The sequence below is a fragment of the Tachyglossus aculeatus genome, chromosome 23, assembly GCF_015852505.1.
Source record: "Tachyglossus aculeatus isolate mTacAcu1 chromosome 23, mTacAcu1.pri, whole genome shotgun sequence".
Lineage (NCBI taxonomy): Eukaryota > Metazoa > Chordata > Mammalia > Monotremata > Tachyglossidae > Tachyglossus > Tachyglossus aculeatus.
Genome location: NC_052088.1, coordinates 15,024,612 through 15,043,037, shown reverse-complemented (window position 1 = coordinate 15,043,037; position 18,426 = coordinate 15,024,612). Strand labels below are relative to the sequence as shown.

The following is an 18,426-nucleotide window of genomic DNA, read 5'->3' as shown; positions in this document are numbered from 1 at the left end:
CAACTAACAGTTTTTAATTTTCATTTTTATGAACATAGCCTAATGGTCCCGACTGGAAGAGGCAGTAGCTTGGATTATGCCCTCTGGCAGGTTGTTTGACTATTACTTGAACTTTATGAATGAAGTATTTTTTCTGCATGCACCTCAGAACCCTTAATAACTAGCAACAGTGCCATGTCATGGAATATTTGGGGAGATTAGAGGAGAGTGACCTTGTGTTTTTCAAACACAAGCCCTTAGGTCTGGACCTTCTAATCAGTCAGTACCTTATCCTCCCTAAGTCTCTTTCCATCTCAGCAGTGGGGAAAAGAGGGCAGAAAGAGGCCCCAAGTGTGGGGTTCTTCCCCTCCTCTCCCGTGACTTTTGGCCGGGTCTGTTATTGATTCTCCTCCCCAAAGCTAACCTGGGCTGGAACCACCACAGCAGCGGTTGTCTGTCCCTCGTCCACCATCCCTGTCCCCTCATACACAACACTCTTAAAAGACTAATAATGAAGCGCCAGTGTGGGTTTGTGCACGTATGGCAAACTTAGGAACTAAAACTTTTCTTTTGGAAGACGTCTTAAAAAAAAAAAACCTCAACATCTGTCTTTTCTCCTAAAGTATGCTGAAATGCTAACAGATTTATTACAGGAGAACTGAAGCAAATAAGGACTTTAAGGAAAATCAGGATTCAAGGGCCAATATATGTAAACATATAGTTATCCTTTGTGCTCCAAGGTGCCTCTGATGAAATTCACCTGTGGGTGCAGATGTGGCTGAAAAGGGCCCAGCCTCGCCTGAGCTGCCAGCAGCTCTTTGTTTCATGGTTGTTGTCTTCACTTTCGCCTCCCTGTGTGTCAGTCTTTAAGCAAGTTTAGGTTTGAGAAGAAACGCTCCAATCTGTAGTCCTGTACCAGTCCCAAAGAAGCTCAGTCTTCCTGGGAGGCCCTGAATATTCTAGGAATTTTCTTTGAACTGATCTCCGGCCATGACCCCAGAGCCTCCTGGATTGATGAGGGTGTGTGGGGGGGACGGGGAATCTGCCATCAAACCTAAAGAAGTGGCTTCAGGCCAGAAGAGGTGAAAAGATGTACTAGTGCACTAGGACTCTTGGGGTTGCAGGCTGAATGGAAGTACGAGACATACTTATTCTAAGGCTCGCCCTGTTTATATGAGCACATGCACACATGTAAACGCATGATCACTTCCTGGGCCTGTCCATGTCAATTTACTGCTCAATGGTTGAGTTTGTCAACAATTCTGTCCTTGACTCCTATAGAGGTTGGTAAGGAGGAATGGTGTTGGTTCTAACGGGCCTAGAGAGATGGAGGAGGGAGGAGTGGCTAGCAGTAGCAAAGTCGATTTGGGGTTTGGGAGGAGTGTATTGCCTGAGAGCTAGGATGTGACCAGGGAGCTTGTAAGTCTAAAACCTATTGAGGAAAAAATTGAAAAATGATTTACAATGTTCTAGTGTTTCTCCTGATCACTTTTCTCCCATGCCAAGCTCCCATGTAATATTGTGGATAAGTAGCATTATTGGCAGAATTTATTCATTCAGTTGCATTTATTGAGCGCTTACTGTGTGCAGAGCACTACTAAGCGCTTGGGAAGTACAAGTCGGCAACATATAGAGACAGTCCCTACCCAACAACGGACTCACAGTCCATCTGGCCTATCGTACTGTACAATTATACCCTAACCATGAACGACTCTCGTTTTTAGGTTTCATGTGAAAGGTAAGAAATGTTGAAACAAGTCTCCCCCCCTTATCCCCCCACCCCCGAAAACCAAAATCGTTTGTACTTCTCCCCATCAGTTGGTACTAGTTGGTAGAAAAAATAAACTGCCAGTGCTTTTGAATTGAAGATGGGGAGTGCCTGAAAGCATGTGGATTGGTTCTTTTCCAAGAAGCTCATTTTTCCTTTGAGGCAAGAATTGAAATGGTCTTGCTAAATAACTGAAGTGGCATGCGTCTCACTCGTCCACTGCTTAGGTAGGTTTGCCTCTTTTATATGTGGACTGTGAAATCATGGGATAATCACTTCACGTAACCCCACCCCATCTAGCCTTCTGTGTTGACCTAGATAGATGGAGCTCTCTTTGGTAGGGTATAGCGTTTTCCAGATTTCTCACCCGAAATCGGATCCCAATCCTGGACGAAAAACAGTGCAAGAATCCGCTGTTGTAAAGTCTGTAAAGCCAAAATGTTGGTAGGTGAATCACACATTCTAATAACAATGCAAGTAATGAGACAGGAATGAAGGTGGAGCCTCAGAGCTGTGAAGCACTCCTAGAGCATAGAGCATGAGTCATGTCACAGTATGTTGGTAAACCATCTTGAACAAGTGTGAAACAGGATTTAGATTACTGGTTCATAGAAATTGAAATCAAATTAGCATGCCTCAGTGGTTATTAACTATTAATAAACCTTGATCAGGAACCTTACTGGCATAAAAAGATAAGCATCCCTGCCTTGAAGAATGCACACATCCTAATATGTAGATTCTCTTTCTCCCCCATGAAGTGACGTTACTATCATTTGATAATTCTGAATGCACAGTACGTTGCAAACTTGGGGCGTTTTTGTAATTTTAAAATTGCTACAGACAACTCTTGCTTATTCAGGGCCTGATGACCCAGTCCCTCTATTTTTTTAAGTGGTATTTAAGTGCAAATAAGCACAATAAGTATGCCAGGGACTGTATTAAGCAATGGAATAGATAGAAGCTATCAGGTTGGAGGACACGGTGGATGATCCATGGCTCACAGTATTAATCCCCATTTTACAGGTGACGTGATTGAGACACAGAGAAGCTAAGTAACTTGCCCTGTGCTGCTCTGCTCACCTTTGGGTCATTTCATGGCCCATTGGTTTCTCTAGAAGCGAGTATGCAAGATGATAAAACTCACTTTTTTTTTAATGGCCTTTAAGTGCTTACTATGTTCCAGGCACTGTACTAAGCCCTGGGGTCGTGGCAACTTGATCAGGTTGGATGTGGTCCATGTCCCAAATGGGGCTCATAGTCTTCAGCCCCATTTTACATCATTACAATGAGGTAATTTGCCATCAGTCACAGGTCTTATAGTCTGGTTGGAATCTAAAATTTAGAGTTTGGAGATTTTTCTCTAGATTTTTCATTACTTCTAATCTTCCATTAAGCATTGGTAGTTGAGACTTGACTAAAATTGTTTTCCATTATTCCTGCCTCCAGAATATCTGGCAAATACCATAATTATTAATAATGACCTGAAGAAAGCATAACACTTTTATTCCTTGTATTGTGACCGTCCTTGTTTTGGCTTTCAAAAATGAACAAATTGCCGCTGGGATTTATTCCTTTTATTTCACAGTTTGAAGTGTTAGCTATAACTGCTCGGCAGTTCAAATGCTGAGCTGAGCCAGAATGCCTTTAAACAGTTGAAGACGCAAGGCACTTCTCTCCTTTTCCCCTTTCTCCAACTTGCACCCAATGGCTTATCATTCCAGAGGAAACTAAGGATAGAGAAAAATCATCACACAGTTTCGGGTTAGAGGAGAGATGGAGAGGTTAATAAACATGTTTTGAGCTCTCAAAGAATTGGCGTGGGTGAACGGAATTACTAAAACCCTGGGGACTGCAAAGCAGGTACGTGAATCTATTACCCGCAGGCTGTGCAGTAACCTAAGCAGCCTGGATTACTGTGGGATTGAGGTTCACGACACAGAAAAGTCAAGATACACTTCCAGAGGTCCTCTTCATGGCTTTGCATCTGTTTGGGTTTTTTTGAATAGTGTTTCTTAAGCCCAGCACTGGTTTAAGCTCATTTTGGGCAGGAACATGGCTATCAACTCCTATATTATATTCTCCCAAGCGCTTTGTACAGTGTGCTGCATATAGTAAGTGCTCAGTAAATTTGATTGCTGTAGGTAGCTGCAAATTAATCAGATGGGGCACAGTTCCTGTCCCACAGTTTAAATAGGAGGGAGAAGAGGTATTTAATCTCTGTCTTACAATTGAAGGAAACTGAGGTCCAGAGAAGTTAAGTGATTTGCCCAAGGTCACACAGCAAGCAATTGGCAGAGCTGGGATTAGAACCCAGGTCCTCTGACTCCCGGGCCTAGACTTTTTCCAGTGAAGCACACTGCTTCTCTGATTGATTTGGAGTGATATCTGCCATCAGGGAAATACTGCTGGATGGAGACAGGGTAATTTGCAATTAAGTCCACCATCCAAGAAAACTGATTTTGAGGCTAGTCGATTAATGGGCCTTTCTCAGTAAAGGTTGAATTCCTAAATTCCAGTATAAGTATAAATTAAGTGTGCTGGTATATAATTTGGAGTGAGTCACACGGTGTGTGAACTTTGCAGACAAAAATAGAGTTCATATCTAAGGTAGTGTAGCGAGAAGCCGTCGGATACTTGACTTTTGATGATGTAAAATGATGATGATATTTGTTAAGTGCTTACTATGTGCAAAGCACTTGCCTGGAGGATAGAGAGACTGATAACAGAGGCCTTGGTGTTTTCTCTGGTCCTGCTTACCTCTTCTAAAATACTGTGACAGGGTCAGAAGACAGGACAGAGAAGAATGGAATTTTTTGGGATGAATTAACAGTTTGGCAGCTTCCCCTTAATGGAGAAAATTGTATCTAAGGCAAACTTAGTTTGGTACTCTCTGGCCTATTGGGCAAGGAGTAAAATTGGGAAGCAGCGTGGCCTAGCTGGAAGGGCATGGGCTTGGGAGCCAGAAGACCTGGATTCTAACTCTGCTCTGCCATTTGTCTGCTCTGTGACCTTTGCTTTTCGCTGTGCCTGTTACCTCATCTGTAAAATAGGAATTAAGACTGAGTTTTATGTAGGATAGGGACAGCGCCCGACGTGACTATCTCATATCTACCCCAGTGTTTAGGACGGTATCTGGCACATAGTAAGCACTTAAGAAACACCTTCACTGTTAAAATGAATGAAGTCAGGTTCTGGAGTTGGTCAGGGGTAGATTAGTCACTGTGCCGCCTCAGACACCAAGCTTATTGCCATCCTTGAGTTAGGAGGAAGGGAATTCACGGGCTCAGGTATGCAACAGTGCTGCTTCTGAGGCAAGACTTCATCCCCAGCCATTGCAGTAATGCAAAGAATCCCATTGCATTACTGCATTACAAGTAGTGTTGCAAACTTTTTAAAAAGTTGAATTAGTGTACATTTTTCTTCCCCCTGAAAAATGGTCACTTCCCCCCAAAACTTACCATTCTGGGCTGGGTGGGGAAATCGGCTTCATGGTCTGGTTGAAATAAATCAAGGGTTTAACTTTGGAAATAATTTTAATAATGGCATTTATTAAGCACTTACTAGGTGCAAAGCACTGTTCTAAGTGCTGGGGAGGTTACAAGGTGATCAGATTGTCCCACGGGGGGCTCGCAGTCTTAATCACCATTTTACAGATGAGGCAACTGAGGCACAGAGAAGTTACGTGACTTGCCCAAAGTCACACAGCGACAATTGGCGGAGCTGACCTCTGACTTCAAAACCCGTGCTCTTTCCACTGAGCCGCGCTGCTCCTAGGAAATTGTGCACAACAATTGATTGTATTTAGTCTTAAGGAGCCAAAACCCTGATTCTGTGATCTCTTGATCAAACTAGTAGTGTTATAGAGGACTCCATCAAAAGGCAGTTAATATAGGGGCTCTAAAATTGGGGTAGCTATTTGGACCCAGGCCAGACACCATAATTAATTGCTTCTAAAGGAAAGAGGGCCCACAGGGAATGGAGCTTCAGGATTAAGAATGAGGGCCTGGCTTCTGGGATGAGGCCAGTGGTTCAGCCAGCTGGGGTTTTAGGATTAAGGAACACAAAACAGTGCCCGATGTCACCCTGTTGCTCCACAGAATGTTTGCCCCCCGTGTCCAAAATGAAAAGCAGGTAGAACTAAATTAAGGAGGGGGCTGTAGATCAGTTTTTACAAAAGCATTTTTTTTATGGCATTTATTAAGCGCTTACTATGCGCAAAGCAATTTGCCCACTCTTCCCCAGGTTCACCGATTCCCAATCATCAGGCATCTGGGTGTCACTTTGTATAGGTGTTCATCGCTATTAAAATATTCCCAAGGCTGGGTGATGACACTGTGGCTTCTTCAGCTGCAATTCTGGATTACCAGACGAGTGAGCGAGGTGGCTGGGTCAGTGGCACTGAGAACCGCTCTGCGAGATGGCAGAAAGGAGGACGAGGCCGTGCCCCCCACCCCAGGGCACACGCCTCTTTGGTTTGGCTGGTTTTGGAATGGGGAGAATGGGGGAGAAAAGAAAAATAAAAAACCAGTGCAGTTGTCAGGTCTGTAAGGCACGCTCACCACCCACCTTAAACTGCCACAGACCATAGCTGGTGGGGGAAATTCACCCTTCCAGAAGGGTAAACCCACCTCTGGGCCCACTGTTGGGTAGGGACTGTCTCTATATGTTGCCAACTTGTACTTCCCAAGCGCTTAGTACAGTGCTCTGCACACAGTAAGTGCTCAATGAATACGATTGATTGATTAATTTTGATAAACTTAGCTCCTGCCCTACGTAAGTTGAATGAGGTTTAGGTTTTAGGACCTAATTCTAAGAGCCCTCTCCCACCACCCATTTTCTTTATTTAGCAATAATAATAATGGCATTTACTAAGCGCTTACTATGTGCAAAGCACTGTTCTAAGCCCTGGGAGGGGGGTGTACAAGCATGGTGGCTCAGTGGAAAGAGCCTGGACTTTGGAGTCAGAGGTCATGGGTTCAAATCCCAGCTCCGCCACTTGTCAGCTGTGTGACTTTGGGCAAGTCACTTCTCTGAGCCTCAGTTACCTCATCTGTAAAATGGGGATGAAGACTGTGAACCCCCCGTGGGACAACCTGATCCCTCTGTAACCTCCCCAGCGCTTAGAACAGTGCTTTGCACAGAGTAAGCGCTTAATAAAAATGCTATCATAATCAGGTTGTCCCACGGGGTGGGGGGGGGGGGGGGGCTCACAGAATTCATCCCCATTTTCCAGATGAGGGAACCGAGGCCCAGAGAAGTGAAGCGACTCGCCCAAAGTCACCCAGCTGACCGTTGGCGGAGCCGGGATTGGAACCCATGACCTCTGACTCCAAACCCCGAGCTCTTTCCACCGAGCCCCGCTGCTTCTCCTAAACCCCCCCCCGCCCTCCCGTTTGACACGACGGTGGTGGAATGGGAGAGGCAGCCAAAGCCGCCGCCAACGCCGGCGGCGGCGGCAGGGGCCTTTTTATCGGTTTCTATGGCGACAGAAAGGGGCGTTAAAGCGGGCTTGGGCAGGGCCTGGGCTCTGGTGTTGGGGGGGGGGGGGGGGGCGGGGGCGCGTCCTCGGGGAGCTTCGTCCCTGCCGGTCCCGGATCCCGCCGCGAGAGGGCGCCGGCTACGGCGGCCCCAAAGGCCATGGCCAGGGGGCTCCCGAGCTCTCCCCGCAGACCCAATGGAGCGCGGGCCTCCTCCCTCCCTCCCTCCTTCCCTCCCTTCCTCCCTCCTTCCCTCCTCCCTTCCTTCCTCCCTCTTTCCCTCCTCCCTTCCTTCCTCCTTCCCTCCTCCCTCCCTCCCTCCTCCCTCCTTTCCTCCTCTCTCCCTCCCTCCTTTCCTCCCTCCTTTCCTCCTTCCCTCCCTCCCTCCCTCCTTCCCTCCCTTCCTCCCTCCTTCCCTCCCTTCCTCCTTCCCTCCCTCCCTCCTTCCTCCCTTCCTTCCTCCTTCCCTCCTCCCTTCCTTCCTCCTTCCCTCCTCCCTCCCTCCCTCCTTTCCTCCTTCCTCCCTTCCTCCTTCCCTCCTCTCTTCCTTCCTCCTTCCCTCCTCTCTTCCTTCCTCCTTCCCTCCTTCCTTCCTCCCTTCCCTCCTCCCTTCCTTCCTCCTTCCCTCCTCCCTCCCTCCCTCCTTTCCTCCCTCCTTTCCTCCTTCCCCCCTCCCTCCTCCTTCCTCCCTCCCTTCCTTCCTCCCTCCCTCCTCTCTCTCTCTCCCTCCCCTCCAATCGCCCCGCTGGGCCGGGCCGGGATGGGAGCCTGCCTTAGGCGAGGCGCGCGGTTCCTTTAAAAACACACACACACACACTCACACTCTCACACACACACACACACACACACACACACACTCTCTCTCCCTCTCTCTCTCCCCCCCACCCTCCTCTCTCTCCCCTCTGCCTCCGCCCTCCATCCCCCCTCCCCCCCGTCCCTCTCCCCCTCTCATTCATTCATTCAATCGTATTTCTTGAGCGTATTTATCGCTCTATTTACTTCTTTGACTTGTCCCTATCTATTCTATTTTGTTAGTATGTTCCGTTTTGTTCTCCGTCTCCCCCTTTTAGACTGTGAAGCCCACCGTTGGGTAGGGGCTGGCTCTAGATGCTGCCAACTTGTACTTCCCAAGCGCTTAGTCCAGCGCTCCGCAGAGTAAGCGCTCAATAAATACGATTGATTGAGTGCTCACTGTGTGCAGAACACTGGACTAAGCGCTCTCTCCCTCCCCCCCTCTCCCCCTCCCTCTCTCTCCCTCCGTCTCCCTCCCCCTCCCTCTCTCCCCCCTCCTCTCCCCCCCCTCAATCAACCAATCAATCGTATTTACTGAGCGCTCACTGTGTGTACTAAGCGCTTGGGCAGTCCAAGCCGGCAACGCCTAGAGACGGCCCCTACCCACCAGCCGGGCTCACAGTCTAGAGGGGGGGAGACAGAAAACAAAACCAAACGTATTCCCAAAATAAAAAAAAAAAATAGACTAGAGATGTACAAGCAAAATAAATAAATAAATAATCCCTCTCTCCCCCCCCCCCCCTTATCCCCAGGCTGGGGGGTGGAGCGGGTGCCCGGGCGGGCGGGCGGGGAGAGGTGGCGCATGCGCATGCGCGGGTGCGGGCGGTGGGTGTGTGTGTCGGAGGCGGGGGGTCCGGCCGCTAGGCGGCGTCGGTGGGGCGGAGGCAGTTGGGCGGGCGGGGCCCGTGTTTCGGCGGAGGGAGCGGAGAGGAGCGGGCGCAGCCGGCGGCAGCGGGGGAACCAGGGCGGCGGCGGCTGCGGCGGCTGCAGGATGGTCATGGCGCATTTCGTGGACAGCTTCTGGGTAAGACGACGGGCCGCCGGACAAAGCCCGGCCCGGGGGAGCGGGGGAGGGGGAAGGGGGCGCTCCCCCGGACGCGCGCGTGCACGCTCACACGCACGCGCAGGCGCGCGCGCACAGCCCCCCCCCCCGCCCCCGTGCGGGAGCCACGGGAACATTCATTCATTCATCCGTCCCGGCTCCGCCACTGGATCATTCATTCATTCGTCTTGATGGAGCGCTTCCTGGGTTGCACTAAGCGCTGGGGAAGTCCAAGTCGGCAGCGGATAGAGGCGGTCCCCACCCGACAGCGGGCTCACTATTTATTGAGCGCTTCCTGGGTGCGGAGCGCTGCACTGCTTGTACATGTCTATTTATTTTATTTTGCTGGTATGTTCGGTTTTGTTTTGACTTCCCAAGCGCTTAGTACAGTGCTCTGCACATAGTGAGCGCTCAATAAATACGATTGATGGATTGGTTCGTTCTCTGGTCTCCCCCTTCTAGACTGTGAGCCCGCTGTTGGGTAGGGACCGTCTCTAGATGTTGCCAACTTGGACTTTCAAGCGCTTAGGACAGTGCTCTGCACACAGTAAGCGCTCAGTAAATACGATTGATTGATTGATTGATTGATTGCACTAAGCGCTGGGGAAGGCCTAGTCGGTAGCAGGTAGAGGCGGTCCAGACTCAACAGCGGGCTCACTATTTATTGAGCGCTTCCTGCGTGCGGAGCGCTGGACTAAGCGCTTGGGAAGGCCAAGTCGGCAACAGAGACGGTCCCTAGCCAACAGCGGGTTCACAGTATTTATTGAGCGCTTCCTGCGTGCGGAGCACTGGGCTAAGCGCTTGGGAAATACAAGCTGGCAACATCTAGAGACGGTCCCTACCCAACAGCGGGCTCACAGGCTAGAAGGGGGAGACAGACAACAAAACAAATTAACAAAATAAAATAAATAGAATAAATATGTACGTACAAACATATTCATTCAGTCGTATTTATTGAGCGCTGACTGTGTGCGGAGCACTGGACTAAGCGCTTGGGAAGTCCAAGTTGGCAACATCTAGAGACGGGCCCTACCCAACAGCGGGCTCACAGGCTAGAAGGGGGAGACAGACAACAAAACAACACATATTAATAAAATAAATAGAATAGATATGTGCAAGGAAAATAGAGTAATAAGTACGTACAAACATATTCATTCATTCAATCGTATTTATTGAGCGCTTACTGTGTGCCGAGCACTGGACTAAGCTCTCGGGAAGTCCAAGTCGGCAACATCTAGAGACGGTCCCTACCCAACAGCGGGCTCACAGTCTAGAAGGGGGAGACAGAGAACAAAACAAAACATATAAACAAAATAAAATATGTACAAGGAAAATAAATAAATAGAGTAATAAGTACGTACAAACATATTCATTCAATCGTATTTATTGGGCGCTTACTGTGTGCAGAGCACTGGACTAAGCGCTGGGGAAGTCCAAATCGGCAACATCTAGAGACGGTCCCTACCCAACAGCGGGCTCACAGGCTAGAAGGGGGAGACAGACAACAGAACAAATTAACAAAGTAAAATAAATAGAATGAATATGTACAAGGAAATAAATAGAGTAATAAGTACGTACAGACATATTCATTCAGTCGTATTTATTGAGCGCTGACTGTGTGCGGAGCACTGGACTAAGCGCTTGGGAAGTCCAAGTCGGCGACATCTAGAGACGGTCCCTACCCAGCAGTGGGCTCACAGTCTAGGAGGGGGAGACAAACAAAACAAAACAAATTAACAAAATAAAATAAATAGAATAAATATGTACAAGGAAATAAATAGAGTAATAAGTACGTACAAACATATTCATTCAACTGTATTTATTGAGCGCTTACTGTGTGCGGAGCGCTGGACTAAGCGCTTGGGAAATACAAGCTGGCAACATCTAGAGACGGTCCCTACCCAACAGCGGGCTCACAGGCTAGAAGGGGGAGACAGACAGCAGAACAAATTAACAAAGTAAAATAAATAGAATGAATATGTACAAGGAAATAAATAGAGTAATAAGTACGTACAGACATATTCATTCAGTCGTATTTATTGAGCGCTGACTGTGTGCGGAGCACTGGACTAAGCGCTTGGGAAGTACAAGTTGGCAACTTCTAGAGACGGTCCCTACCCAGCAGTGGGCTCACAGTCTAGAAGGGGGAGACAGAGAACAAAACAAAACATATTAACAAAATAAATATGTACAAGAAAAATAAATAGAGTAATAAGTACGTACAAACATATTCATTCAATCATTTATTGAGCGCTTACTGTGTGCAGAGCACTGGACTAAGCGCTTGGGAAATACAAGCTGGCAACATCTAGAGACGGTCCCTACCCAACAGCGGGCTCACAGGCTAGAAGGGGGAGACAGACAGCAAAACAAAACAAATTAACAAAATAAAATAAATAGAATAAATATGTACAAGGAAATAAATAGAGCAATATGTACGTACAGACATATTCATTCAGTCGTATTTATTGAGCGCTTACTGTGTGCGGAGCACTGGACTAAGCGCTTGGGAAGTCCAAGTCGGCAACAGATAGAGCCGGTCCCTACCCAACAGTGGGCTCACAGGCTAGAAGGGGGAGACAGTCAACAAAACAAATTAACAAAGTAAAATAAATAGAATAAATATGTACAAGGAAATAAATAGAGTAATAAGTACGTACAAACATATTCATTCAGTCGTATTTATTGAGCGCTTACTGTGTGCGGAGCACTGGACTAAGCGCTTGGGAAGTCCAAGTTGGCAACATCTAGAGACGGTCCCTACCCAGCAGTGGGCTCACAGTCTAGAAGGGGGAGACAGAGAACAAAACAAAACATATAAACAAAATAAAATAAATATGTACAAGGAAAATAAATAGAGTAATAAGTACGTACAAACATATTCATTCAATCGTATTTATTGAGTGCTTACTGTGTGCGGAGCACTGGACTAAGCGCTGGGGAAATCCAAGTCGGCAACATGTAGAGACGGTCCCTACCCAGCAGTGGGCTCACAGGCTAGAAGGGGGAGACAGACAACAAAACAAAACATAGTAACAAAATAAAATAAATAGAATAAATATGTACAAGGAAATAGAGTAATAAGTACGTACAAACATATTCATTCAATCGTATTTATTGAGCGCTTACTGTGTGCGGAGCACTGGACTAAGCGCTTGGGAAGTCCAAGTCGGCAACATCCAGAGACGGTCCCTACCCAACAGTGGGCCCACAGGCTAGAAGGGGGAGACAGACAACAAAACAAAACATATTAATAAAATAAATAGAATAGATATGTACAAGGAAAATAGAGTAATAAGTACATACAAGCATATTCATTCATTCAACCGTATTTATTGAGCGCTTACTGTGTGCAGAGCACTGGACTAAGCGCTGGGGAAGTGCAAGTGGGCAACATCTAGAGACGGTCCCTACCCAACAGCAGGCTCACAGTCTAGAAGGGGGAGACAGACAACAAAGCATATTAACAAAATAAAATAAATAGAATAAATGTGTACAAGGAAAATAGAGTATGTACAAACATATTCATTCATTCAATCGCATTTATTGAGCGCTTACTGTGTGCAGAGCACTGGACTAAGCGCTTGGGAAGTACAAGTCGGCAACATATACAGACTGTCCCTACCCAACAGCGGGCTCACAGGCTAGAAGGGGGAGACAGCCGACGAAACAAAACATATTAACAAAATAATATAAATAGAATAAATATGGACAGATAAATAGAGTAATAAATACGTACAAACATATATATAGGTGCTGTGGGAGGGGGAGGAGGGGGAGAGGAAGGAGGGGGCTCAGTGTGGGAAGGCCTCCTGGAAGAGGTGAGCTCTCGGTAGGGCTTTGAAGGGCTTTGTCTCCTGTGGGACCCTGTACCTGTATATATGTATATATGTTTGTAAGTACTTATTACTCTATTTTATTTGCACATATTTATTCTATTTTATTTTCTTTTGTTAATATGTGTTGTTTTGTTGTCTGTCTCCCCCTTCTAGCCTGTGAGCCCGCTGTTGGGTAGGGACCGTCTCTTATGTGTTGCCAAGTTGGACTTCCCAAGCGCTTAGTCCAGTGCTCTGCACACAGTAAGCGCTCAATAAATACTGATTGAATGAATGAATGCGGGAGCCACGGGAACATTCATTCATTCATCCTGGCCCCGCCACTTGTCTCCTGTGTGACCCTGCACGTGTGTATATGTATATATGTTTGTACATACTTATTACTCTATTTTATTGGTACGTATTTATTCTATTTATTTTATTTTGTTAATATGTTTTGTTGTCTGTCTCCCCCTTCTAGACTGTGAGCCCGCTGTTGGGTAGGGACCACCTCTATATGTTGCCAACTTGGACTTCCCAAGCGCTTAGTCCAGTGCTCTGCACACAGTAAGCGCTCAATAAATCCGATTGAATGAATGAATATAGAGTGGCAGCATGGCTCCGGGGAAAGAGCACGAGCTTGGGAGTCAAAGGTCATGGGGGTTTTTTTTAATGGCATTTATCAAGCACTTACTATGTGCCAAGCACTGTTCTAAGCGCTGGGGAGGTTACAAGGTGATCAGGTTGTCCCACAGGGGGCTCACAGTCTTCATCCCCATTTTAATAATAATAATAATAATAATAATTGGCATTTGTTAAGCGCTTACTATGTGCAAAGCACTGTTCTAAGCGCTGGGGAGGATACAGGGTGATCAGGTTGTCCCATGTGGGGCTCACAGTCTTAATCCTCATTTTACAGACAAGGTAACTGAGGCCCAGAGAAGTTAAGTGACTTGCCCAAGATCACACAGCAGACATGTGGTGGAGTCGGGATTCGAACCCATGACCTCTGAGTACAAGTACAAGTTGGCAACATATGGAGATGGTCCCTACCCAACAGCGGGCTCACAGTCTAGAAGGGGGAGACAGACAACAAAACAAAACATATCAACAGAATAAAATAAACAGAATAAATATGTACAAATAAAATAAATAAATAAATAGAGTAATAAATATGTGGGAACTGAGGCCCAGAGAAGGGTTCAAATCCCGGCTCCGCCGCTTGTCAGCTGGGTGACTTTGGGCAAGTCACTTCACTTCTATGGGCTGCATCTGGAAAATGGGGATGAAGATTGTGACATGGGACAACCTGATCCCTTTGTAATAATAATAATGATGGCATTTGTTAAGCACTTACTATGTGACAAGCGCTGTTCTAAGCGCTGGGGGGGATATAGGGTGATCAGGTGGTCCCACCGGCGGCTCACAGTCTTAATCCCCATTTTACAGATGAGGGAACTGAGGCCCAGAGAAGTGAAGTAACTTGCCCAAAGTCACACAGCAGACAAGTGGTGGGGTCTGGATTAGAACTCAGGACCTCTGACTCCCTAAACCCGGGCTGTCTCCACTAAGCCACGCTGCTTCTCTAAATATCCTCCCCAGGGCTTGGAACAGTGCTTTGCACGTAGTGAGCGCCTAACAAATACCAAAATTATTATTATTGAGCGCTTACTGTGTGCAGAGCACCGTACTAAGCGCTTGGGAAGGACAAGTCGGCAACATACGAGACGATCCCTCCCCAACAACCGGCTCACATTCATTCATCCAGTCGTATTTAGGGAGCGCTGACTGTGTACTGAGCGCTTGGAAAGGACCAATCGGCAACGGACAGAGGGTCTGTACTGGCCGTGGACCTTGGGGCCCGGGCGAGCTCTCCAAACCAACAAAAACGTGATTTTGGTCCCAGCAAAAGGCCTCCCCCAACCCTCTTCCCCTCCCCGCAGCACTTGTATATATATTTGTACAGATTTATTACTCGATTTTACTTGTACATATTTACAGTTCTATTTATTTTTGTTAAAGATGTGCCTATAGCTTTAATTCTATTTGTTCTGACGATTTTGACACCTGTCTCCATGTTTTGTTGTCTGTCTCCCCCTTCCAGGCTGTGAGCCTGTTGTTGGGTAGGGACTGTCTCCATATGTTGCCGACTGGTACTTCCCAAGCGCTTAGTACAGTGCTCTGCACCCAGTAAGCGCTCAATAAATACGATTGAATGAATGAATGAACCCTCTCCTGCCTTCCCTCCTCCATTTCCCTTCCTCATTCCTTCCCCTCCCTCCACCTCCTGAACTCCGAACCACATACGGGTTGTTCTTTGGAAGAGCCCGGGTTTAGGAGTCAGAGTTCACGGGTTCTAATCCCGGCTCTGCCACATGTCAGCTTGGTGACCTTGGGCAAGTCACTTCACTGGCCTCAGTGCCCTCATCTGTAAAATGGGGATGAAGACTGTGAGCCCCACGTGGGACAACTTGATCACCTTGTATCCCCCCAGGCGCCTAGAACAGTGCCTCGCACGTAGTAAGCATTTAACAAATGCCATTATTATTATTATTATTCATTCATCTAATATTTATTGAGCACCTACCTTGTGCAGAGCACTGGACTAAACGCTTGGGAAGTGCATTGTGTGTGTGTGCATGTTGGTGCGCTTTGCGGTTATTGTTTTCCGCAATGGGAGGTAATAATAATGATGGTATTTGTTAAGCAGCGTGGTTCAGTGGAAAAAGCCCGGGCTTGGGAATCGGAGGTCGTGGGTTCTAATTCCGGCTCTGTCACTGGTCAGCTGGGTGACTTTGGGCAAGTCACTTTCCTTCTCTGGGCCTCATCTGTAAAATGGGGATGAAGACTATAAGCCCCACGTGGGACATCCTGATCGCTTTGTATCTATCCCAGCACTTAGAACAGTGCTCGGCACATAGTAAGCGCTTAACAAATACCATCATTATTATTAAGCGCTTACTATGTGTTAAGCACTTGGGGGGATATAAGGTGATTAGGTTGTCCCAAGTGGGGCTCACAGTCTTAATCCCCGTTTTAAGAGGAGGGAACTGAGGCCAAGTGAAGTGACTTGCCCATAGTCACACAGCTGACAGTTGGCAGAGCCAGGATTTGAACCCATGCCATGCTGCTTCTCTAGTAGACAGACTTGAGGCAGGAACCCTGGGGAATTTATGTCCTACTGAGCCCCCTCCTTCCTCTCCCCCTCCTCCCCCCTCCATCCCCCCTGCCTTACCTCCTTCCCCTCCCCACAGCACCTGTATGTATGTATATGTTTGTATGTATTTATTACTCTATTTTATTTGTACATATTCTATTTATTTTATTTTGTTAATATGTTTTGTTTTGTTCTCTGTCTCCCCCTTCTAGACTGTGAGCCCACTGTTGGGTAGGGACCGTCTCTATATGTTGCCGACTTGTACTTCCCAAGCGCTTAGTACAGTGCTCTGCACACAGTAAGCGCTCAATAAATACGATTGAATGAAGTTCTCTCGGAAAGATGGGGAGTAGCCTCATTTTACGCCTTTCTGGAGCCGCTGATCGAACGTGCTGAGCAGCCACCAGGAAATTCAGAATTCGACCCAGGCTTTAAACACTCCAAAGTGGAAAAGATCTTTTTTGGTAAAGATCGCCAAAGTCCCCAAAAGCGAGAATCCCACTCCAAATCGGGCTGCGTGGGACAGTCCTCGCTCAGTTGAATTAGCTCGTCTCGTCCCCCCCGACGTGTCCATCAGCTCTGTTAAGTCGTTGTCCTCTCCCGAACGCTTAGTCCAGTGCTGTGCACGCAGTAAGTGCTCGGTAAATACAAACACCGATTGTTGTTGGTACCAAGTCAGGTGTTCAACTCTCTGTCTCTTGCAGTGACCAATTCTTACACCCCCCAAAATGAGGTTTTAATAATAATGATGAGAGTATAAACACTCTTTCCATCAGGGATTCTGGAAACCCTCCATTTGCTGGTTGTACACTGCACGTTATGTAAATTGCTGAGTAGAAGGGTGAATCAGTCGGGGAAATTTTTTTTAAACAGGATATTTTTATCAGTTAGTGGGTTGTTTTTTTTTTAACACCTAAGCTTTTTTGCACGGTAACTAAGGTATAGCTATCCACCGACCGACTATTTGGTCTGAGGGAGAGGGGAGGTGTGAATAATGGAAACCCACAGATAATCCCAATACCGTTTATCCAATTGAATTTCCCTTAAAGCTCTCCTATATAGTGCACAAATTGACCGGTCAATCGAATTTATTGAACGCTTGCTGTGTACAGAACACTATTAAACGCTTGGGAGAGTTACAATATAACAGACCCATTCCTTGGCCACAACGAGTTTACAGTCCAGGGGGGCGGCAGACATTAATATAAATAAATACATTACAGATCTGCAGTAAGTGTTGTGTGGCTGGGAGGGGGGAATGAATAAAGGAAGCAAATCAGGGCTGTGCAGAAGAGAGTTGAAGAAAAGGAAAAGAGGGCTTAGTCAGGGAAGGCCTCTTGGAGGAGATGTGCCTTCAATAAGGCTTCGAAGGCAGGGGAGAGTATTGTCCGTGGGATATGAGGCAGGATGAGGGTGAGGGGTCGGCAGTGAGATAGATGAGATGTATCGAGGTACAGTGAAAAAATGAGTACTAGAGGAACGAAATGTGCAGACTGGGTTTATTTGAGTCACTCTGCACTTCTTGACTCTACTGAAGGGAGAGAACTGGCCAACAAAACTAGATACAAAGAGGGGAAAAGAACAGGGACCTGATCGTGTACTAATCCAGTTGTTCAGACGCCGAAAAACCAAAGTCAACCCAGTGTAAATCATTTAAACCTCGATTTTGTAATACCTGTACTTTTTATGGTATATGTCTAACGCGTACTGTGTGTCAGACACTGTACTGAGTGCTGGGGAAGACACCAGTAAGTCAGATTGGACGCAGTCCACGTCCCTCATGGGGCAGCGTGGCTCAATGGAAAGAGCCCGGGCTTTGGAGTCAGAGGTCATGGGTTCAAATCCCGGCTCCGCCAACTGTCAGCTGTGTGACTTTGGGCAAGTCACTTAACTTCTCTGTGCCTCAGTTACCTCATCTGTAAAATGGGGATTAAGGCTGTGAGCCCCCCGTGGGACAACCTGATGACCTTGTAACCTCCCCAGCGCTTAGAACAGTGCTTTGCACATAGTAAGCGCTTAATAAATGCCATTATTATCTTTTAGACTGTGAGCCCACTGTTGGGTAAGGACTGTCTCCATCTGTTGCCAATTTGTACTTCCCAAGCGCTTAGTACAGTGCTCTGCACATAGTAAGTGCTCAATAAATATGATGATGATTTCACGGGTGAGGCAACTGAGGCACAAAGGAGTGAAGTGACGTGCCTTAGGTCACACCGCAGACAAGTGGCAAAGTCGGGATTAGAACCCAGGTCCTTCTGACTCTCAGGCCCATGCTTTATCCACTGTCCACACTGCTTTTAAGTTCTTAAACTAAAAAATATGCACTTAAACATTTTCTAGCAGTATCTAAATCCAAAGTGAGGGGTTTTTTTGTTTGTTTTTGGGTTAATAAGGGG

General features: G+C 47.0%; 1 protein-coding gene across 3 annotated transcripts in view; it reads left to right on the top strand.

Moving 5' to 3' along the window:
• Nucleotides 1-8,960: 8,960 nt before the first annotated feature.
• FCHO2 (FCH and mu domain containing endocytic adaptor 2) overlaps nt 8,961-18,426 on the top strand; it is a 104,711-nt gene continuing 95,245 nt past the window's right edge. For all 3 annotated transcript variants that reach the window (XM_038765715.1, XM_038765714.1, XM_038765713.1), the window contains exon 1: nt 8,961-9,040. In XM_038765715.1, coding sequence (XP_038621643.1) covers nt 9,008-9,040 — 33 coding nt within the window. In that variant the 5' untranslated portion in view covers nt 8,961-9,007. The remainder of the gene's footprint in view (nt 9,041-18,426) is intronic.